This window comes from Diabrotica virgifera, chromosome 10 (assembly GCF_917563875.1).
Source record: "Diabrotica virgifera virgifera chromosome 10, PGI_DIABVI_V3a".
NCBI classification, from domain to species: Eukaryota; Metazoa; Arthropoda; class Insecta; order Coleoptera; family Chrysomelidae; genus Diabrotica; species Diabrotica virgifera.
The window spans coordinates 12,954,605-12,977,805 of NC_065452.1; the positions used below are offsets into that span (position 1 = coordinate 12,954,605).

At 32.1% G+C, this 23,201-nt stretch overlaps 1 protein-coding gene across 2 annotated transcripts in view; it reads right to left on the minus strand.

The window, feature by feature from the left end:
• LOC114329549 (double-stranded RNA-binding protein Staufen homolog 2) overlaps nucleotides 1-20,274 on the minus strand; it is a 132,933-nt gene extending 112,659 nt beyond the window's left edge. For both annotated transcript variants that reach the window (XM_028278695.2, XM_028278694.2), the window contains exons 1-2: nucleotides 19,761-20,274; nucleotides 19,599-19,669 (exon numbers count right to left, since the gene is read on the minus strand). In XM_028278695.2, coding sequence (XP_028134496.1) covers nucleotides 19,599-19,669; nucleotides 19,761-19,813 — 124 coding nt within the window. In that variant the 5' untranslated portion in view covers nucleotides 19,814-20,274. The remainder of the gene's footprint in view (nucleotides 1-19,598; nucleotides 19,670-19,760) is intronic.
• Nucleotides 20,275-23,201: the final 2,927 nt, after the last annotated feature.

Below are 23,201 nucleotides of genomic sequence, written 5' to 3' on the forward strand. Positions count from 1 at the left end.
CCCTTTTGAAATTATTAGTTTGAAACTTGTTTCAATCGTTTACCACACACGCCGCGACCCAAAACCTCACAATCACTTCAGTTTTCTGTGATAACAGACGTCTGTAAAATGTCTTGTTCAAGTGATGAAGCAGTAGTGGTTATGTATTTATATCTTCGACAAAGAGAATGGCACAAAAGAAGGACTATGTGGATACATCCCTACATTATATATTGAAAAGAATATCAATTGTATATCTGTGGCTGCCAAAGAATTACAAGAAACTGATAGAAAATTCATGGATTGTTATCGTGAGCAAAACTACATATCTTGAACTTGTTGAAATAATGACACCTCAGCTGTAGAAACACAATCAGCTGTGCGGAAATGTGTGAGTTCTCAAGAACAGCTAATAATAACACTTAGTATTTTAATAATACTAAGTATTTTAAAATATTTATTTAAGTATATCAATGATTAAAATATGAATAATAAAATGATGAAATCAAATGTTTATCAATAGTATTACTTATATAATTAAACATTAAATGAGCTAAGTCATTTTTAGGCATGCAACTCATTCATACCAAGTTTCCAAAATTCTATGGCCGGCAGACTAAAGCACATAAGTAAAAAAAAAACCGATTTTTCTTCCATATATTTTTTCTCCACCGACTGACTCAAGCACATACGTCATACACGTTTATTTCACATTGATTTTAAGTAGCGTACTTTTTCAACCTTTCAATTCCTATAAATCTATAGACGTTATAAAGAACATAAGTTGACTTATGTGAAAAAGTACAACTGATATATTCAGTTTTGCTGATTTATAAGCATGACTTAAGTTGTTAGGTACATTAAGTACTTGACGTTATCGTCTTCCTTGTTTAAGAATATACAGATATTTAACTTTAGGTACCTACTTAAAACATGGCTAAGAGAGAAGCGATATGCAATGAATATTGGGTAATGGGTATATACAGTCGGAAAAATGAAAGAATACCCATGAACGATCACATCAATCAGTTATTTTGTATTTGCTGTCTTTTTCTATAAATAGCAAACGTTTGTCATAGAAAAAGACAGCAAATACAAAATAAGTGATTGATGTGATCGTTCATGGGTATTCTTTCATTTTTCGGACTGTACAAAAAAAGGTCTGCTTACATGTCATCATTAATAGATTGTAGCAAAAGCTTCTCAAAGACAACGCGAAATAGACCCTGAAAACAGAAATTTCGTATGAAGACGTATAAATATTTTGTTGTAATAGATGTACTGCGTTAAGCTATTTGTAGGGGGTGGCAATGAAGAAACGGTCTTCAGTAGGTGGTACAAAAATTAATGATATGCGTGGAACAAGTGTACCTAAAAATAAAATATCCGAGGACAAAAGGAAGGAAATAAAAAACCATATCTTGTCTCTTCCGTCGTAAGAAAGTCACTACACCAAAAGAGTACATCAAAGAAGTATTTGCCTTCCCTCCTAACAATCACCAAAATATATCAACTATTTGTCTATGAAACCTCCTTCAGACCAGATCAAGCTTACGAATCTAAAAAAAAACGACACACAGATGTATCAAGATGATAGTACCGTACAAGTGCATACAATACATGTGATTTACAACAGTGTTTACCGACTCCATCATTGACTTCTTATGTAGCTTTTTATAAACGCCAATTGTGTACGTTCAATTTGACCGTACATGACAATAAGACAAGAAGAGCTTTATGATATGTGTGGTATGAATCTACACTGCTCGAGGAGCGAATCAGATTGCATCTTGTCTCTTTAAACATCTTCAAACAAACCTACCTAATAAAACAAAAAGTGTAATATTTTACTCTGATACCTGTGGAGGTCAGAATAGAAATTCTCACGTGGGTTCTATGTTTACGTGGCCTGTAGATAACTTACAGTAGAGAGAATCAACCATCAATTTATGGTTCCCGAACATAGCCATTTAGAAGTTAAACAGTTCATGGAATAATAGAAAGAAAAAAGAAAACAGAAATCCAAATATATCTTCCTCATGACTGGAGTCAACTTATTAGGCCAGCAGTAACAAATTTCAAGCTGTGGAAATACTGACTTTTTGGATTTTTGGACTTTTACTTTGGTATTAAGAAATAAAGATGTAGATGGAAAGCAGTTTAAATGGTTGGATAAAAGGTGGCTACGCTATGATACGGAATTTAGAATGGTATCTTACAAAGACACCTTACAAATGGAATCAAATTTTCACAAGATACATTTAAGACGGAGGGCATCCTTTATGGGTCGTCCCCAATATCTCAACTATCATCAACACGCCTAACTTCACGCGTAACTTTGATACATCATTGATTCAATTTCTATAATATTCTAAATATTTATTTTTCTTAATATTATGTATCCGAGTTGCTGTGAATATGATAGGTCGTATCCAACTTGGGGCCTATGCTTTTTGGATATATCAAAGTTGCGCGTGAAGTTAAGCGTGTTGATGACAGTTAATCTTTTGGGCTGCACCCATCCTTTATACCTAATAACATTCCAATTACATATATCATTATTGCCTTTAACCATATCAAAAGACAAAAAGATGACTTAGTTTCTCTACTAACAATAATACCAAATTAATGTTTTCCATAAATTTTATATAGATTTGCCTAGTACGGAAAATGTAGCTAATATGGATTGATGGAAGAAAATATTGTGTTGTAACAAACTAAAATTCCTAGTTGTGCTGTTAGACATAAGTCATATATACTTGTGTTCTTTTTAACATAAGTCAGGAAAAACAATTTTCAATTTTCCATACTTTTTTATAGAGTCATACTTAGCTACAAGGAAGGATGTTATACACACTCCCATAAAATGCAATAAATGTTTTTAAGAAATATTGAATTATTTTTTTATACAGTTTTATTCGATTTCTGAAAATCTATAGTTTTTGACTTATGTGCTTTAGTTTTCCGACCCTACAATTCATGTCTTGGTTCACAGAAGAGTATTCTGTAGAATTATATAGGATTCCTGTTGATATTCCATTTTGTTGTACCCACAAAGACGCGAATTCCGATGAAACGCAAACTCAAGTTTCCTGAAAGCCGGTTTCAATGCAACTGACCTGTATGCGTTTCAAACTGTCAGTTTGAAACGGTCAAAATAGTTTCATCATGTGTGGTCTCTCATAGGCGTCTATGGCATAAACCCAAATGACACTCAAAAGTAACTGAGGGTTTCAGTTTCGTTACATTTGCGTTTCACCGTATGTGCTGGCCCTAAGTGACCCAATTGAAACTGACAATGGCATAAAACAGGGAGAATCCATGAGTCCATCGGAAAAGAAATGAAAGGTAGAATTTACAAAACAGTCATCAGACCAATAATGACATACGCGGCAGAAACACAACCTGACAGAGAAAGGACAAAAAGGATGCTCGAAAGAAATAGCAAGAATAAAGATATTGAAAAACCTTTGAAACATCGATGGTAAGACACTATGGGATAGAGCTAGAAGTGCAGATATGCGACAGCAATGCAAGAAAAGAGGAAAGCCTTTTTATAATGAAGAAGAAAACATTAATAACTGGGTAAAAAACAGAAGAGTAGAATGGAACGACCACATAATCCAAATGACAACAAATAGAGTAGTAAGGACGGCGAGAAACGTTTCCCCAATTAGACCAGGGCGCATCTGTAAAAATATTAGTAAATTTGGATGTTGAGAGGTGACTCAAATTTTTTTGGAGAAATTGCTTGAAAATAAATCAGATAATAATAATTGAGTTATCCTCCCTCTCAAAAAGGTCCGGAACATTGTTTAAATAATCAAAATGTCAAAAAATTAAGGAAAAATTCGATTTTTTTCTTGGTTTTTTGATTATAACTTTAAAAGCGTTCATTTCCGAGAAAAGTTGTACTGACATAAAAGTTGCGTAATTAAATTTCCTACAATATAGAATTGGTTAAAAATTTAAAAAATAGTCACCCTGGTTGCAAAATAGCAATAATTGCGAAAAAACCATACAAAAACAAGTATTCGAATTTTACGTTTTTCAACCATTTATGCTACACTTAGGACCTTCATAATTCACCCAGAAAAACTTTATGAAACAGTTAAACAATACTGTAAATTTCATTATCATCGGTTTAATAGCCTTTGCAAAATAAATTTTGCAATCCAGCTTTCGTAAAAAAAAATCATTTTTTTTAAATGTTAGAGGACTGAAAATAAAGCAGATAGCAAGTTGAAATTTTTTTTGCGTATAGAAGTCTACTGTACCTTTCATTTGCAATTTTGCAAAATTAAAATCGATTAACACCACGGCGTCAGGAATTTTTTTAAATAAACATTAATTATTGTTGCTACGCGCAGGGCAACGGATAGTTTGCTCTGATTGGGCATTCCAATGACCTTTGATAATGATTTTAATTTTTTTTTAATTTCGATATAAATAAATAAATTTGTTTATTGCAAAATAAAAACACATACTCTATCCTTTGAAATGACACTTTTATTAGCAAAATCTTTCTTTGTTCATATATTTTAACTTAAAAAATAAAAGTTTATTACTTTTAAACATATGCAATTGTTTAAACAATATTTCACAAACATTAAAAAAATAAGTTTGATTTTTGTGGAATTAAAATATTAAAATACAACAAAATATAGTGTAAGAAAATAATATATTAGATAAAGATTGGAAGAAATTCTGGTGGAAATCAACTTGTGTGAATCGAACACCGCTTTCCTGTGCGTAGCACCAAAAATTGTTTATTTAAAAAATTTCCTGACGCCGTGGTAATTAATCGATTTTAATTTTGCAAATTGCAAATGAAAGTTACAGTGCACTTCTATAAACAACAAAAAATTCAACTTGCTATCTGCTTTATTTTCAGTCCTATAGCATTTTGAAAAAATAATTTTTTTTTGCGAAAGCTGGATTGCAAAATTTATTTTGCAAAATCTATTGAACCAATCTTAATGAAATTTACAGTGTTGTTTTAATGTATCATATAGTTTTTCTGGGTGAAATATGAAGGTCCTAAGTCTAGCATAAATGGTTGAAAAACGTAAAATGCCAATACTTGTTTTTGTATGGTTTGTTCACAATTATTGCTATTTTGCAACTAGGGTGACTATTTTTTAAATATTTAACTAATTCTACATTATAGGAAATTTAATTACGCAACTTTTATGTTAGTACAACTTTTCTCGGAAATGAATACTTTTAAAGTTATAATAAAAAAACCAAGAAAAAAATCGAATTTTTCCTTTATTTTTTGACATTTTGATTATTTAAACAATGTTCCGGACCTTTCCGAGAGGGAGGATAACTCAAGTATTATTATTTGATTTATTTTCAAGCAATTTCTGCAAAAAAATTTGAGTCACCTCTCAACGTCCATCTCAAAACAGATGCGTCCTGGACTAAATAGGAAGACGTTGTGGGAAGACCACGAAAACAATGTCATCTGTGAGAAAATCACGAGTCACGTCTACACAAAAAGAAGAAGAAAAACGATGACGGAGTTACTATTAACCATTTTCGGAATCGGCAAAACCAGCGGAAGGTGCCCTTAAAATCCCACATACTACTCACGAAACACAACGTCAACCTAAGGATTCTAGATGCAAATGTGCAATCATTACGAACTATTACAATTACAAATAAAATAGATGAACTGGAAGTTGTTATAGAACATTTACGTTCTTTGCTTAGTGGAACTTTGGCTGAAGGAAGAAGAGATTCAAGCAGTCCACTTACAGGGGTTTAGATTTACAGCTTTTTCGGCCAGATTGGATTCAGTTAATGTAAGCAAATGTAAGTATTATATCGCTGGTACCTATGATTAATGTGATTCTTGATAAGTGTTGGCGATACAATTTTTTTGTATATGCGTGTCCGCGAAGATTATAACTCCCAAAATAGTTATAACGAAAAGATTTAGTTCATAATAGATGCCGACGAAAACAGGGATGGAATATTTCGAATACTCGAAATTATTTATCAACATCAAATGTTCATTAAGGCCAATCCTCGATAATTTTAACTTTAAATTTCTCTATTTCAAAAATTTCTTTCTGTATAAAACAAAATATATTCATGAAATAATAATAAACTTTTATATATAAGATTGTAAACTTTTATATATAAGAAATTTAACAAAAGCGATGTATTTTGAGATTATTCATCATATTTGAGTATTTGCATATACAGAGTGAGTCTGTAATTTGGAATAAATTCAATAGTTCAAATACTAATTGTTTTTTTTTTTGAAAAATGCTCAGAACTGTCGATTAGTATTTCAAATCGAAATTTTTTACATACAATAATAACGCATACAGGGTGTCCCAATTTAGAGATTTAATGTTATTTTTTATTATCTTGTAAATGGTAGGGAATATAAATTGATATTTTGCAGCTATGTATAACTTTGCACACCCTATCAAATCGCTAACAAAATGACAGTGTTGCCATTAAAAAAATTAACGACGACGTCATATCTCTAAAATGGTATACATTATTATTGTATGAAAAAAATTTCCATTTGAAATATTAATCGACAGGTCTAACATTTTTCAAAAAAATAATTAGTATTTGAACAATTTAATTTATTCCAAATTACAGACATAACTTTGTTATTTTTTATTATCTTGTAAATGATAAGGAATAATAATTTGATATTTTGCAGTTAACTTTACACACCCTATCAAAATAGCTATCAAAATGACAGTGTTGCCATTTAATAAAATCAACGATGACGTCATATCTCTAAATTGGGACATCCTGTATACATTATTATTGTATGAAAAAAATTTCCATTTGAAATACTAATCGACAGATCTAAGTATTTTTCAAAAAAAACAATTAGTATTTGAGCTATTCAATTTATTCCAAATTACAGACTCACTCTGTATACATATGTGTGTATTTATCATACTGTAAAAGTCCATACGCTAAATAAATAAACAAAATAAAAAAATAAACATAAATAAGATTATTTCAATAGTATTAGGGAAATACTTTGTATGCTGTATGGATAAGTGATATACTTATATAGGGTGAGGCAGATAACTGGCCTATTAGAAATATCTCGAGAACTAAAGGCAACAGAATCATGAAAATTGGAATAAAGGGGTTTTGAAGGATGATCTATTTAATGAAAATATTTTCATCTCTTTGCAACTTCCGGTTATACCGGCAGTTGCTTATAACTTTGTCTTTTTAAATGGGACACCCTGTATATTTTTACATTTTTGGATTCTCTTCGATGTCTTCTTTCTTAAAATATGAGGTTTTGTAATATTATACAGGGTATTTTAAAAGATAATTACGTTTTTTATTAATTTCGTAGCAACATTCACACCCTGTAGAATTGTATTAGTTTGACATTCAAAACTCTACTTACGTTCAAATGATTTTTAATATACTCTACTCTTGTTAAGAATCATTAGTATAGCTAAATTTTTAATTTTAGTATACAGGGTTGGTCGAAACTCGGAATGAGTATTTTCTGAGTTTTCTTAAATGATACACCCTGTATTTTTGTATTGTAATGAAATGATATTTTATAGTACTTTTTTATTTCTTAAGCATTCCCTATACCTAACTGCTTTAATTTGCGAGTTATTGGTGATTCAAGCTAAACATTAATTGCAACAAAAAATACGTAAAATTTTATTAGGTTGGCCGTGAAAATACTCAATCCCAAATAATTTTTCAGAAATAAATACATATTAATCCAGACTGGTCCTTAAAATTACCAATAATGGTTTAGCTATCAAAATACCTACGTAGTTAAGATTGTTGGTGCGATTAACAATTAAGCACAAATTAAAGAAGTTAGGTATAGGGAATTATTAAGAAATAAAAAAAGTACCATAAAATATCATTTCATTACAATACCAAAATACAGGGTGTTTTATTTAAGAAAACTCAGAAAAAACTCATTCCGAGTTTCGACCAACCCTGTATACTAAAATTAAAAATTTAGCTATACTAATGATTCTTAACAATAGTAGAGTATATTAAAAATCATTTGAACGTAAGTAGAGTTTTAGATGTCAAACTACTACAATTCTACAGGGTGTTAATTTTGCTACGAAATTAATAAAAAAACGTAATTATCTTTTAAAATACCCTGTATAATATTACAAAACCTCATATTTTAAGAAAGAAGACATCGAAGAGAATCCAAAAATGTAAAAATATACAGGGTGTCCCATTTAAAAAAAAAACGAAGTTATAACCGGAAGGTATAACCGGAAGTTGCAAAGAGATGAAAATATTTTCATTTAATAGACCATCCTTCAAAACCCCTTTATTCCAATTTTCATGATTCTGTTGCCTTTAGTTCTCGAGATATTTCTAATAGGCCCTTTATTTGCCTCACCCTGTATAGTTTGTGCAATCCATTTTATCACCTTTTCTGTATATTGGAATGATAACACTTTCTTTCCAGGAGGTTGTCAAATGCTCTTTTTTCAGATTTCACAAATTAATCAGCTCTTGAAAAGATATCTCCTCCATTTTTCAAACATTCTGAATATAGTGTCGGTTCTTTTCGGCTCTGTGATTTTTAAGTTTATGGATAGCTCTAGAGATTTCTTCGACTGTAGGTTCTTCCACTATGGGTTCTGGGGAATCAAAAGTTACGGAATAAATAGAATAAATCGGTAATGAAAACGGATAATGAATTTAGGAACATCGAATATACAGAATTGCAACATTAGCAGAAGAATGACAAGATTTTAGGTTGGGAAGATCATGAACCGATGCTATATTAATAATGAGGAAAGTTCAAGAGAAATCATTAGAATAAAACAAACCGACATATTTATGTTTTGTTTAATAAGGCATTTAACAGGTTAAAATTAAGGACTTTATCAATTTGTTATACTCAATTGAGTATTGAGTCATCATCAGAAAACATCTACCAGAACAACACAATAAAAGTAAAAGTAGAAGATGAACTAACTGACCCAATTGAAGCTGGCAATCGGATAAGACAGGCGGATTCACTGAGTATATTATTGTTCAACCTGATCACGGATGAAATACAGTAGAACCCCGCAAATCCGAACTAATTGGGGGGACAGCCTGTTCGGATTCTGAAAAGTTCGGATTATCCGAAAGTTAGCCTAAGAAGCTAACGAAGATGATTTTTAAAAGATTTGGACTGCCACCGATCCCTTTATGAAACTTTATCCGCACGTTTATGCCTCCAATATTCTAAAGCTGAAAAATATTTTGATCACTGAAATATTAAATCGCTAACGCCAGTAGTTTTGTTTCGTCACGGGAATTCGGCCATGTAAATGATTCATTTAATTTGTAATCTGGATATTGATTACACTATGTTTCTCATGTTTCTTATCTTTTTCAATGTTTTCGTTCATAGTATACCATGGGAAATGTGTATTATGCACATTCCTTTATTGATTGTGTTTAAGTTTTTATAAGTATGTACTACGTATAAAGTATATAAAGTATATAAAGTACGTATTTATTTTTAATAAATTTCACATGTCCAAATTCCTATTAATTTTACATTGTTAAATTTTCTGGTTCTCTGTACATATCATAAACATGTTTTTAAATTTTTATTTTGAATTTTTAAAATTTTTTTCACTTTCTGTTGGTTCGGATTTGCCGAAAGTTCGGATTTGCGGGGTTCGGATTTTCGGGGTTCTACTGTAATAAAAAAAGTAAGAACTAAAAAAATATACCAAATGGGAGAAAACAACTTAAAATAACCTGATATGCAGACGATGTGATACTAATCTCTCAAATTGAAGATTTGATGCTGCATGATGCTGATTGAAGGTATGCTGCATCATAGTCCAGAGAAATAAGATTTTTCTCGTGACACATACCCCTCCAGGCCGAAACCAAATTTTTTTAGTAGTATGGACATCTATATTATTAACCTATATATTTCCTGCAGCCGATTTTGATGATATACATAGTTATAAACAAATGAAGATCGAAAACGGTAAATTATCGCTTTTTTCGTCTATTACCAAAAAGTTAAGCACTTTAAACAAATTTGAGAGTAAGAAACTCATAAATCGTATAAAAAACTTCAATATGGCATTCACTGAATATGTCCATCCTTATTGGTTGCTTAGAAAATTGCAAAATAAATCATAAATTTTGAGTTTTTATAAATATTCATAACTTAGGTAAAAATTAACCTAGAATCTTCTTATTACACGGAATGCCGATACTTGTTATACTTAAATTATATTTTAAATTTCAAAGCAATTGGCCAAATAGTTTAAAAGTTATTTAATTTGTTTATCCCAAATTCATTTTTTTTTGCAACACTATAAGTCAGAAAATTACGAGGTTACAATAATACTTCAGACAGTTTATGAAAGAAGAACATTTATACTATTACGTTAATTAAAAATAAATAACAAAAAATAATTTTAAACAGTGTAAAATTATTTTGCAAAAACATGTCGATTTTTTGCTTACTTATAAACAATTAGAATAACTTTTTAACCGTTACCCGTAGAAAAATTATTTTTCCACATTTAGAAAGACTGAATTTTTATACACATTTAGAAAGAAAAACAACTGTTCTAGGACATTTAGGGACAAAGTTAGCCCCCCATTTTTTTAATTCACATGTTTTTGCAAAATTATTTTGCAATATTTATAATTATTTTTTGTCATTTTTTTTTAAATTAAATAAATACTGTAAATTTTCTTCTTCCATAAACTATCCAAAATATTACTGTAACTTCATCATTTTCTGACTTAGTGTTGCAAAAAAAATTAATTTTGAATAAACAAATTAAATAACTTTTAAACTATTTGACCAATTGCTTTGAAATTTACGGTATGATTTAAGCACCATAAGTCTCAGCATTCTGTGTAATAAGAAGGTTCTAAGTTAATTTTTACATAAGTTATGAATATTTATATAAACTCAAAATTTATTATTTATTTTGCAATTTTCTAAGCAACCAATAAGGATAGACATATTCAGCGAACGCCATATTGAAGTTTTTTATATGGTTTATGAGTTTATATTGCTCTCAAATTTGTTTAAAATGCCCAATTTTTTAGTAATAGACGAAAAAAGCGAAAATTTACCGTTTTTTATCTTCATTTGTTTATAACTATGTATATCATCAAAATCGGCTGCAGGAAACATATAGGTTATTATTATAGATGACCATATTACTCGAAAAATTTGGTTTCGGCCTGGAGGGGGTTGTGTCACCAACACGATATTTTTTTTCCTTATTTCTCTGAACTATCAATTTAATATAACCACCAGAAAATTTAACATGTTAATTTCCCAAAAAAAAAAGACAAAATGCATGGTTATTACAGCAAATCTAGATGTAAATTAGAGCTGAAGGGTCAGATAATAAAACAAATGGGAGACAACGATAAAAGAGCAAACAGAACCGCAGGTTGCAAGAATGAGAGAATGTGGAGAAATAAAAATATTGGAAAAGAAATGAAAGGCAGAATTTACAAAACAGTCATCAGACCAATAATGACATATGCGGCAGAAGCACGACCTTCATACGACGCTGGTTCACCTTGTGTATTACATTATAATTTGGAAAAATAATAAACTAAAATTAAAAATCGACCTATTTCGGTAATTTCTAATAATGTTGTTTATTTAGCTATGAATATATTATTTATAATGAATTCATGCGTTACTTAATGGACCCACTCATTTTTGCCACCCTGTACCAATTTGAAGCAACGTATTATACATTTTTGGAATCAGCTCAGCAAGCGAAATCAAGTCAAGTCAAGTCAAGTCAAGTCAAATTTATTCATCACATGCGACATTATACAAAGTTGTACATGTATGAGACAAGTCAAAGTTACAGACATATAATGTACATCTTAAAAGTATATACTTAAATTAATAAATACGACAAAACGTACTTAAAAGTTATTTTTAGAATATGGCTCTAGCTCACAAATGTATTGATGTACACACCTCCGAAAGTTTGGCTGATGTAAATTCATTCGTATATCTATTGGCAATTTGTTAAAGAAACTTATGGCTGCATAATGTGTGCTACCTTCCAACAAAACAGAACGATGTTGTGGAAGCATAAAGTGATTGTCTCTGAATCTTGTTGAATAAACATGGTTAAATTGAAATTTATTGAATTCATAAATTTTGCAATGTAAATACATTATACACGAAAATATATACAGACCAGGAATTGTAAGAATATTATTTTGTCTAAAGATGCCTCACTACAAGAATCTCTAAATTTCATTTTATATATTATCCTAATAGCTCTTTTCTGAAGTACGAATATCTGCTCTAATTCAGAGGTACAACCCCAGACTTCAATGCCATATTTGGCTATTGAGTAAAAATGAGCAAAATATACTGTTTTTAATACTGATGTATTAAAGAGACGTGAAAGAATTCTCAATGCATAACATGCGCTACTTAATCTGGATTTCAAATGAGAAATGTCGTTTGACCATTTAAAATTACTGTCTAACAGGACCCCCAGCAACTTCGTGCAGTCTGTTTTATCTATTGCTGCTTGTATAGTGGCTTGATGGTTTAATAAACTATTTGATGTGAAAATCATTTACTTTGATTCCTCTTCATTCAAAACTAGTTTGTTGGATAAGAAATAACTGTTGATGGTGGATAGTATCTGTGTAGTTTTATTTGCAAATTTTGATCGGATGTTGCTGTGACTAGAATGTTGGTATCATCCGCATAACTGATGATGTTAACTCCACTCAGTGAATTAGTTATCAAAGCTATATCATTAATATATACTACAAAAAGTAGAGGACCCAATACACTACCCTGAGGGACACCATAATGGATATCCAATGTGTTTGATTCGTTTACAAGTCCATTAGATGTTATCTTTACTTTTTGTCTTCTATTTTCTAGGTAGGAAGTAAACCATTTTAGAACTACACCACGAATACCAATCCCCTCAAGTTTTATTAGCAACAAATTATGATCCAAAGTATCAAAAGCCTTGGACAAATCGAGAAATAAACCACATGCCTTCTCTCGTCTGTCCAAAGCATCCAACACTAAGCTGACGAAATTTCCAAGAGCTGTAGTTGTAGACTTAGAAGATGTAAAACCATGTTGAAAATTATGCAAGACACTATGTTTTTTTAGGAATGCGTTTATTCTAGTATAAACCAGAGTTTCAATTATCTTTGAAAACACAGATGAGAGACTTATGGGACGGTAGTTGTTAAGGTCATCTTTATCACCACTTTTGAATAAAGGGATTACAATAGATAGTTTAAACATACTAGGAAATATTCCTTGTTGAAAAGAGGCATTACAAATATCCGTCAGTGGATCTGCGAAGGCGTGAATGCATTGTTTTAATAACTTAGAGGAAATCTGATCAAAACCACAACTGTGTTTGGATTTAAAACTTCCGACTACACTAGTTATTTCCTGTGGGTTAGTTGGATATAAAAACATAGAACAACTATTACGGTTTTTTGATGCTGATGTAAACCCACCTATTTTAGTAGGATCCAAAGCGGCAAGTAACTTTGGAGCCATTTCAACAAAATGGTGGTTAAATTTGTCTGCTAAATTATTATTATTATTATTATCACTAGGTACTTTTGAGTTGTTTTGTTTCCCGACTGTTAAGTTTACTAAATGCCAAATACATTTAATTTTATTTGATGATTCGTTTAACTGTCTCATGAAGTGACTACTTTTAGCTGCTTTTAATTTAATTGAATATTCTGTCTTTGCCAAATGAAGGACAGGCCTAAGATTACTTACTATTTTGCTGACAGATCGTTTCTAAAAGTTTTAGCTGATCCCTTAAATTGTACAGTTCCTGAGTAAACCAATTCGAACCTGTACATTTTTTAGGTTTACATTTAAGTAGTGGAAAATGGGATCGAAAGTAATTTTGGATAGTATTTAAAAAAGCTAATGATTTATCCTCAGCAGAAATGGTATTAAATACCTCTGACCAATTTGTTGACTCAAGGGTTTGAACAAAACGATTTATGTTCCTTTCACTATATGAACGGATGAATACAGGCATCATTGTCTGTGTTAATGCTACATTGAAACAATTGCGCACAATGATCAGAGATAAAACCTTCCACAACCATTGTTTTTTGTTGGTGATTTATGTTTGTAGCAATATAATCAATTTGAGTTTTACTAGTTGCAGTTACTCTTGTATAATCATTCACAGTTACGGTTAAGCCATAAGAATCTAAAACATTTACCAAGTTCTGCTTACTTAGTGAATTTGATTTGAAATCTATATTAAAATCACCTGTTAATATTATAGCCTTACTTTCGGAGACTAGCACATCAAGTATTAGATCCAGTTTTGACATAAAAACATCAATAGAGCCACGTCCAGGCAGATAAATACACAACACAACACAATTAAAAAGGCAATAGTCTATTTCAACAGCACACACTTCAAAATTATATTTCTCAGATTGAGAACATATATTAGAACGTTCCTTCCAAACCACACCCTCTTTCACATAGATTGAAGACCCTCCATGTTCCCCTTGGTCACGGTAGAAAAAGCTACTTTCTAGGTCATATTGACAGAGTCGGCAGCAAACAAGTTAATAACACTATAAGGCGAACCCAACATATTAACACTGAGGTGAAGTCAAGAATTTATAAAGCCAGTGTAAGACCAATAATGGCATATGCATCAGAGACAAGACCAGATACAGCCACAACACAAAGACTACTGGAAACAGCAGATACGAGAGTACTGAGAATTACAGGAAATACGCTGAGAGATTGAAAGAGGATTGAAAAGATTAGAAGAGAATGTAACATACAGTGTATAAACGAATGGACACTACGGACTTAGGATCCACCAAATACTATTGACTGTAATACATCCAACTCCCACAGAAATCTGGAAGCACGTTGCCACTAGCGCCTCAGTTGGCTTGAGTTGAACTACGTTTTGACAACATAAAATTTGACATAAACATTCAAATTTAATTTTATAAATTTTTGAATAACGAGCCAATTTTGCTAAATTAAATAAAAATAAAAATAGTTCAAACACTTGCTTCCTCAAAATTAATGGGAAATGTCAAGAGTTGTATGTATTACAGTCTATAGTATTTGGATCCACTAAGACAGTGGTGGACAAACTTTTTTAATGGGGGGCCACAAAGTCCAAGAAATTCTGTAGGAGGGCCAGAATTATAGAAAAAATGCAATTTATGTTAAAGCTATGTGTATACTATCCATGTCAATGGAGCCCCGTCGGGCCGGATTAAATACTTTCGCGGACCGGAGTTGGCCCACGTGCCGTACTTTGCCCATCACTGCACTAAGATCAAAACAGCTGTCATGGAATACGAAATTCAGGAGTTACAAGACTATAACAAGACCAACAGCGACATACGGATGTGAGACATGGATACTCAACCAAACAACAAAAGAAAGAGTAAGAAGATGGGAAAGGAAAATATGTACTCAGAAAAATATTAGGAGGGAAAAAACAGAGGAAGGGTATATAAGGACAAATGAGCAAGTTTATAATATTTACAAAGAACCACAAATAAATAGCATAATAAAATCAAGAAGGTTGCAGTGGCTGGGCCATATAGAAAGAATGAACGATGACAGAGTGGTCAAGAAAATAGCATGGAGAGTACCAGGATATAAAAGAAAGACAGGAAGACCACGAAAGCGATGGAGAGAGGCGGTAGTAGAAGACCTAAAGGAAAAGGGAACAACAGACTGGAAGAAGTTGAGAAATAACAGAAAGTTATGGAAAAGAACAACAAAGCTCTGGGCCTAAAAGGCCTGTAAAAACCTACATATATATAAGCACATAAGCAGAATGTGGGAACCACGTGTGGTCAAAATAGCAAGAGATAAATCACCATCTAGACGAAGCAACGAAGCACTAAAAAGCCCAAAACCTAGGAATTTTGTGCAGTAAGATGAATCGTCATGGAACTTTTTGCATTCGATTAGAGAGAGTGTCAGGCAACTTTGTGAACTAAATTCATCTAGGGCAAAAATTTTTGTGCATAAGAAAACGCATTTTAAAAGTGCATCTCGAAGAGATGAAAATGAAAAATTTAGAACTTGGGAAATATTGACGGAAATGAGTTGAATTTTTATACTCGGGGTTTTGGGGATCGCTGAGCACGAATTTCATATCGGCGATGGTCTCCAAGGTACCTGGTGCCCACGGTGGAACTCGTCGCCTAGAGTTTTGTTATAATCATTAACAATCAGTCAATATCCATTGGTCGGGGGGTTTTTGGGGTAGCCGGCCACGAATTTAATGTTGGCGATGGCATCCAAGATAGCTGGTGCCCAGGGTGGAACTCGTTGCCTAGAATTTTTAGTTATAATTATTAAAAATCAGCCAAAAACTATTACCCTGGGGGTTTTGGGGGGTCGCTGAGTACGAATTTACTGTCGGCGATGGTCTCCAAGGTACCTGGTGACCAGTGTGGAACTCGTCGCCTGGAGTTTTATGTTGTAATAAATAAAAATCAGTCAATATCCATTACACGGCGGTTTTTGGGGTCGCTGACCACGAATTTAATGTCGGCAGTGGTCTCCAAGATACCTTGCGCCTAAAGTGGAACTAGTCGCCAGGATTTTTTAGTTATAATTATTCAAAATTAGTCAAAAACTATTTCCCCTGGTGGTTTTGAGGGTCCCTGAGTACGAATTTCATGTCAGCGATGGTGCCCAAGGTACCTGGTGCCAAGGGTTGGAACTCGTTGCCTGGAGTTTTATGTCAAAATTATTCAAAATCAGTGAAAAACCATTAATCTGGGGGTTTTGGGGGTCGCTTAGTACGAATTTCATGTCGGCGATGGTCTCTAAATTACCTGGTGCCCAGGGTGAAACTCGTCGCCTGGAGTTTTATGTTGTAACCATTCAAAACCAGTCAATAACCATTACTCGGGGGTTTTTGGGGTCTCTGAGTACGAATTTCATGTCAGCGATGGTCTCCAAAGTACCTGGTACCTAGGGTGGAACTAGTCGCCTGCAGTTTTATGTTATATTCATTCAAAATCAGTCAATATCCATTACTTCGGTGTTTTGGGTGTAATAATTTTTCTTAAAACACTTTTATATTATATCCTAAAAAATTACATATTTAAAAATTATTTTAAAATTTTGTCGCTTTTAAAGCAGTTGTCATTCAATTTTGACACTAATGACATTTATGAAATTTTGAAATAATTGGCATTTCAAGGGTAATTAAGTTATATCAGCGATTTTTTGTGTTTTCTACGGTATTATTTTAATTTTTAGATTTCTAGTCTGCCTTTATATAAAAAAAACAGTGGTTTTTAGAACTCTTTAGCGACGTATTAGTATAATATAATGTTGATGGATTACCGTCGAAGGCCGATATGATCAACCAAAAAAGAAGATGTATATGGTGATTTTTCTATCGACTTTCTTGGGTGTGAATCTGTCTTTTTATTTTACTGCTCCTGGTTTAAAAACAAAGCATAGTATATATGTGAATACCTCCAAGCTACACTTTTATGTAGTTCTGTTCTTTAAAAATTTTTTAATTAATCATAAAAAAACATCTAAAAAGTGATACCGTATTTAAAGCAAAGTAAGTTTTTAATGTTGGTGTTTTGAAAAAGTCATATATTTTACACTTATTAGTTTTGTTGATTACAGAATAAATAATATTATAATATCAAGCTGTTTAAGATTAGTATTAAAGGAATTTTCATTATCTACAGTCTATAGCTGCGCTGTTTTATAATTTTGGTTTTCGAAATTGCGGAAGAGAGGAATTTGTGTAACTTCAAGTAAGTAAATATATTTTTTTATTTTACTTTTTTATTAATTTTTTCATTATATTATACAAATAAATTGATTATGAATAGGTGCGCGAACATTTAATTTAACACGTATTTTTTAGATTATTGTATACCTACCTTGAAGACCATCGCCAACATGAAATTGATGCCCAACGACCCCTTATACCATAAAACTCCAGGCGACGAGTTCCACCCTGGGCACCAGGTACCTTGGAGACCATCACCGTCATGAAATTCATGTTCAGCGACCCCCAAAACTCCCCAAGTAATGGTTTTAAATGATTTGTAATAATTATAACATAAAACTCTAGACGACGAGTTCCACTTTGGGCACCAGGTACCTTGGAGACCATCGAACACATGAAATTATTGTTCAGCGATCTCCAAAATCCTCAGAGTAATGGTTATTGACTGATTTACTGACTGATAATTGACTGATAATAAATTACCCCTAATAATTCGAGAACTGCCCTTAGATACATACAAAATAAAAATCAAAGAACTTCTTTTGGTGGGTGCTTACTATTCTCAGGAGGAATATCTCGGGCTACCCTGTTGTGATAGTCCTACAGCTCTCTTAAATGTTCTGTGTTCTCTTGTGTTTTTATGCTAATATTCTAACTTTGTGTTAAGTATTTAGACTAGGTGATAAAATTTTATAGATTTTACTTATTAAGTGTTAGCTTGCCAATGTATTTCAATGATGCATTTTAACAGACTTTGACTTATGTAAATACTTTGTATATTGACATCAATAAACTGAATTGAATTGAATTGATTTTGAATGATTACAACATAAAACTCCAGGCGACGAGTTCCACCCTGGGCACCAGGTATATTGGAGACCATCGACCACATGAAACTCTTGTTCAGCGACCCCCAAAACCCTCAGAGTAATGGTTATTGACTGATTTTGAATGATTATAACATAAAACTCCAGGCGACGAGTTCCACCCTGGGCACCAGGTATCTTGGAGACCATCGCCAACAATAAATTCGTGGCCGGCGACCCCAAAACCCCCCGAGTAATGGATAATGACTGATTTTTAATGATTATAATGTAAAACTCTAGGCGACGAGTTCCACGGTGGGCACCAGGTACCTTGGAAACCATCACCGATATGAAATTCGTACTCAGCGATCTCCAAAGCCGCCGATTATAAAAATTCAGCCCATTTCCATCAATATTGCCAGAGTTCTAAATTTTTCATTTTCACCTCTTCGAGATGCACTTTTAAAATGCATTTTCTTATGCACAAAAATTTTTGCCCTAGATGAATGTAGTTCACAAAGTTGCCTGACACTCTCTCTAATCGAATGCAAAAAGTTGCATGACGATTCATCTTACTGCACAAAATTCCTAGGTTTAATGCTTCGTTGCTTTGTCTAAACCTGTAGAAGTTGCCGCCGACTGCACAAAAGATTGGAGTGACAGCCTTCCACAGAGGTATCAATCCCCCAATGACAAGCAGAATAACTCATAAAAAGCAGGAAGAAGCAGTAATAAATTGGGATGTCAAATTCAGCTCAACTACTGATCAAATAAACTATTTATTTACTATTTTGTAGTAATGATGCACATGTCAAGAATGCTGACATATACTATAATTTTCACTACTAGTAGCCTTTGGTCAACACTGTTTTTTAATAAAAACAATAGGTGCATTTAAACTGAAGGTAATTAAATTTTAAATATAAAATCGTCATCTATAAAACAATTGAAAGATCTACTTATTAGGTACTACTGTTATAAAAAACTTGTAAGTAGGTTTTAAAAAAATTAATTAAAAACTCACCAGTAGCTGGCATACTCATGAGCATTGGTGTTCGTTGATTAGGGGGTGGCCCCATTTGTTGCATCCCCATTCTAAAAATAAATATCAATTTTTGAGAACTTGCCTACCCACTACAGATCAATTATTAATTGATAATTTAGTGATAAAGAGTTGTATATTTACCTTGCATTTCTTTGCATCCCATTTTGAGACATGTGATGATGGTCTTGTAACATTTTTCAGGTTGAAATAATCAAAAAGAGAAAATCAGAAAACCCTATTCTTTGCCCAACTACCTCAATAGGGAGGAGTAGATCAACAAGACCAAAACCGGCACAACTTATCCAAAAAATAGGTATAAATACCTGCCACTAACCACTACTTCAATCTACCTGTATTCTAGATCAATCTTAAAGTATTTTAAACAAACACCACTACTAAATCTTTAACAAACGTTGGCAAACAATAAAGAAAATTCAGTAACTAACATGCGGCCATGTTAGAATAATCGCAAATGGTGAAATTGATATTAATCCAGATTGTTCCTTATGGACAACAACGTTGCCACGTTTTCGTTTCAAAAATCTCACCGATCGATAAAATTTTCTTTATCCTGTTTCAAATTTGATTCTAATTCAATTCGAATTGTTTCAAAACTATAGTTATAGACCTTGTCATCTCAAATTAGTGCCGGCCATTCTTTTCGTACAATTTTTTGTAAACAAACATATTAGGTTAGGTTAAGTAGATTACATCTGAACACATCATAATTAAGACAAAAAATAGCAAAGATCTAGTTATTGGAAATTCAAAGTAGGATAATAAAGAAAAACTGCCTCAATTATTGGCAAATCAATTTTTTTAATCGATTATTTTTACGAAATCTGTATGAAATACGAATATGTCGAAACAACGAAGCGGTGTGTCATAAGAGTAATCTTCTTCTTTTGGAACCATAACCCTGGGCCCTGGATAGGTCTTTGCCTGTCTGGGTATGTCCTTTTATTCAGAACTCTCTTGTGCCCTTCTCCTCCATTGTCTTACATTCATAGTTTTCAGAGAAAAATTATCAAACAACACAGTGGCGCACCTAGAATTTACCTCTGGGGGGGGGGGGGGTTGGCTTGGGCACAGAAATTTTTGTGTATAGTTTGTTAAAGACAAGTTACATTTTCCTACTATCCTTTACAGGGCAGCTTTATCTTATCCATTAGGCAATATAGGCAGTTGCCTAGGGCGGCACATTATGAGAGGGCGGCAAGAATACTGTACAAAAAATAATTGTATATAAACATTATGGATCTGGGTTCTGTCATTAAAGAGTATTTCAAATTAATTTACCGCAAGGAAGCCAAAAAATTGTGCCCAAAATAAAGAAATAAGAAAGAGAAAAAGAAAAATTTAATTTGACGAGAAGGCCGATGATGAACTAGACTTTTCAGCTAGTGATGAGATGAAAATCCACACATTCTATATTATAATCGACACTCTGATAAGACACCTGAATAGACATCTGGAATCTTATCGACTTATTTATCAACGTTTTCGTGTTATTAACAGATTTGCCAAAATTAACCAATGAAGTCTTTTTTTAAAGAAGCTGAAAATCTGATACAAAATAAAGACGACCAAGATACATCATTCATACATGAATGCATTCACTTAAAGGGTCATTTGGATATCACAATAAAATTACCAATTGCTATTCTAGAGTGATATCACAATAAGAAAAGTTAGTGCAGTCACTGAATGTGAATGTGAGCTATTACCTCCGATTTCGTTGAACCTCCAATTTGCATGAAAATTGGTGAGTGGTTAGAGGATATCTCAAGGAACAAAGGTGACATGGTGTCAACTTGCGCTTTTACCCTGGGGGGTGGATGCCACCCCTTCTCGAGGGTCAAAATTATTTTATTAAAAATGTCCCCAAAATTAGATAGAGGGGCAAATTCTAAGCAACATTTGTTACATAAAATCATAAAATTATTAAAATAAATCAAAGCTTTTTGAGTTATTAAAGATCAAAGAAAAATTTCGGTGACCCGAAAACTGTTTAAATAAAAACCTTCAATAAGATTGTGAGCATTAGACTTTCTATACCCCAACATTTACACAATGTGCTCATACCAGCAGCTTGTTCATCATTTAAAGATCAAAGATTTTAATTTTTCGTGAGAAAAATGCATGTTTTTAACCGATTTTTCATAAATAACTCAAAAACTATAAGATTTTACCAAAAAGTTATTACATATTAACAAAATTGAAGCTAATAAAAAATGAAATAAACTCCTTACTGGAAAAACATTTTAATGTTAACTAAAAGTGAGTTATAATACGAGTATGTAATTGAAAGTATATTTTTTTCGACGAGTACCCAAATCTAAGTACCTATTCAAGCTTAAACGGGAAATTGATGCATTTCATAACATAACCTTATTAAACATTTGTCAAGGTACTTAGAAATATCTGTAAAATGAGCCCCCGAACAAGTTGATAGCATTAAAATTTATGCACCACATATTTTTCAAAATCTATCTTTTAAAAATTTTTCCAAAAAAGTTATTGTTTTTTTTTTAAATAACTCCGTTAATATTTACGGTATCAGGTTTGACTAGAAACCACTTGAAAGTTAATTTTAATGGCTATTAAACTACGTTGAATTTACTCTTTTAAACCCCTTACTTTTTTAAAAATAAAAGGTTGAATGGCCCCGGTTACATGGTTCTCGCAGCAAAATTTAAGCTTTAAACGTTTCTATCTCGGTTATTTGTTACCCTACAGAATTAGTAAAAAGGTAAAATATTTGATACAGAAAAAACTAAAATTTGGTTATCACTTTTTACGTATATTGAGTATTTTTGGAGTTATTATCAAAAGAAAATGAAAATTACGATAATTTTAAAAATTCTGATTTTTTTAAATTATATCTTTTTTCATAAATATGAATTCTAAACCGGTCAACATTGTTGAAAGCATTATATTTTACAGGTAGGTATATTTTATAAATGCATTGTTTTCCCGGTATTAAGCTTAGATTTGCGTACTCGTCGAAAAAAATATACATTCAACTACCCATAACTCACTTTGAATTAACATTAGTTTAGTTCTTTAAGTAAGGAGTGTATTCAGATTTTTATTATCTTTAATTTTTGTAATAATAACTTTTTTGTTCAAGCTTATAGTATATACCTACGTGAAAAACAGATTTAAAACATGCATTTTTTTACAAAAAAATAAAATTTTTGATCTTTAATAACTCAAAATGTATTGATTTATATTAATAACTTTATATAACAAATTTTGCTTAGAATTTGTCTCTCTATCGATTTATGATATTTTATCTAAAAAAATAATAATTTTCACCCCTGAGAAGGGGTGGCATCCACCACCACAGTAAAAGCGCAAGTTGGCATCATGTCACCTTTGTTCCTTGAGCTATCCTCTAACTACTCACCAATTTTCATGAAAATCGATGGAGGTTCAACGAAATCGTAGGTGAAAACCTTCAGTGACAGCACTAAGTGGATTGAAAGATATTTTCCCTAATTATGACATTACTTTGCACATTTATTTGTGCATCCCAGTTGCCAACATGTCCGCTGAGAGGTCATTTTCGAAAATGTC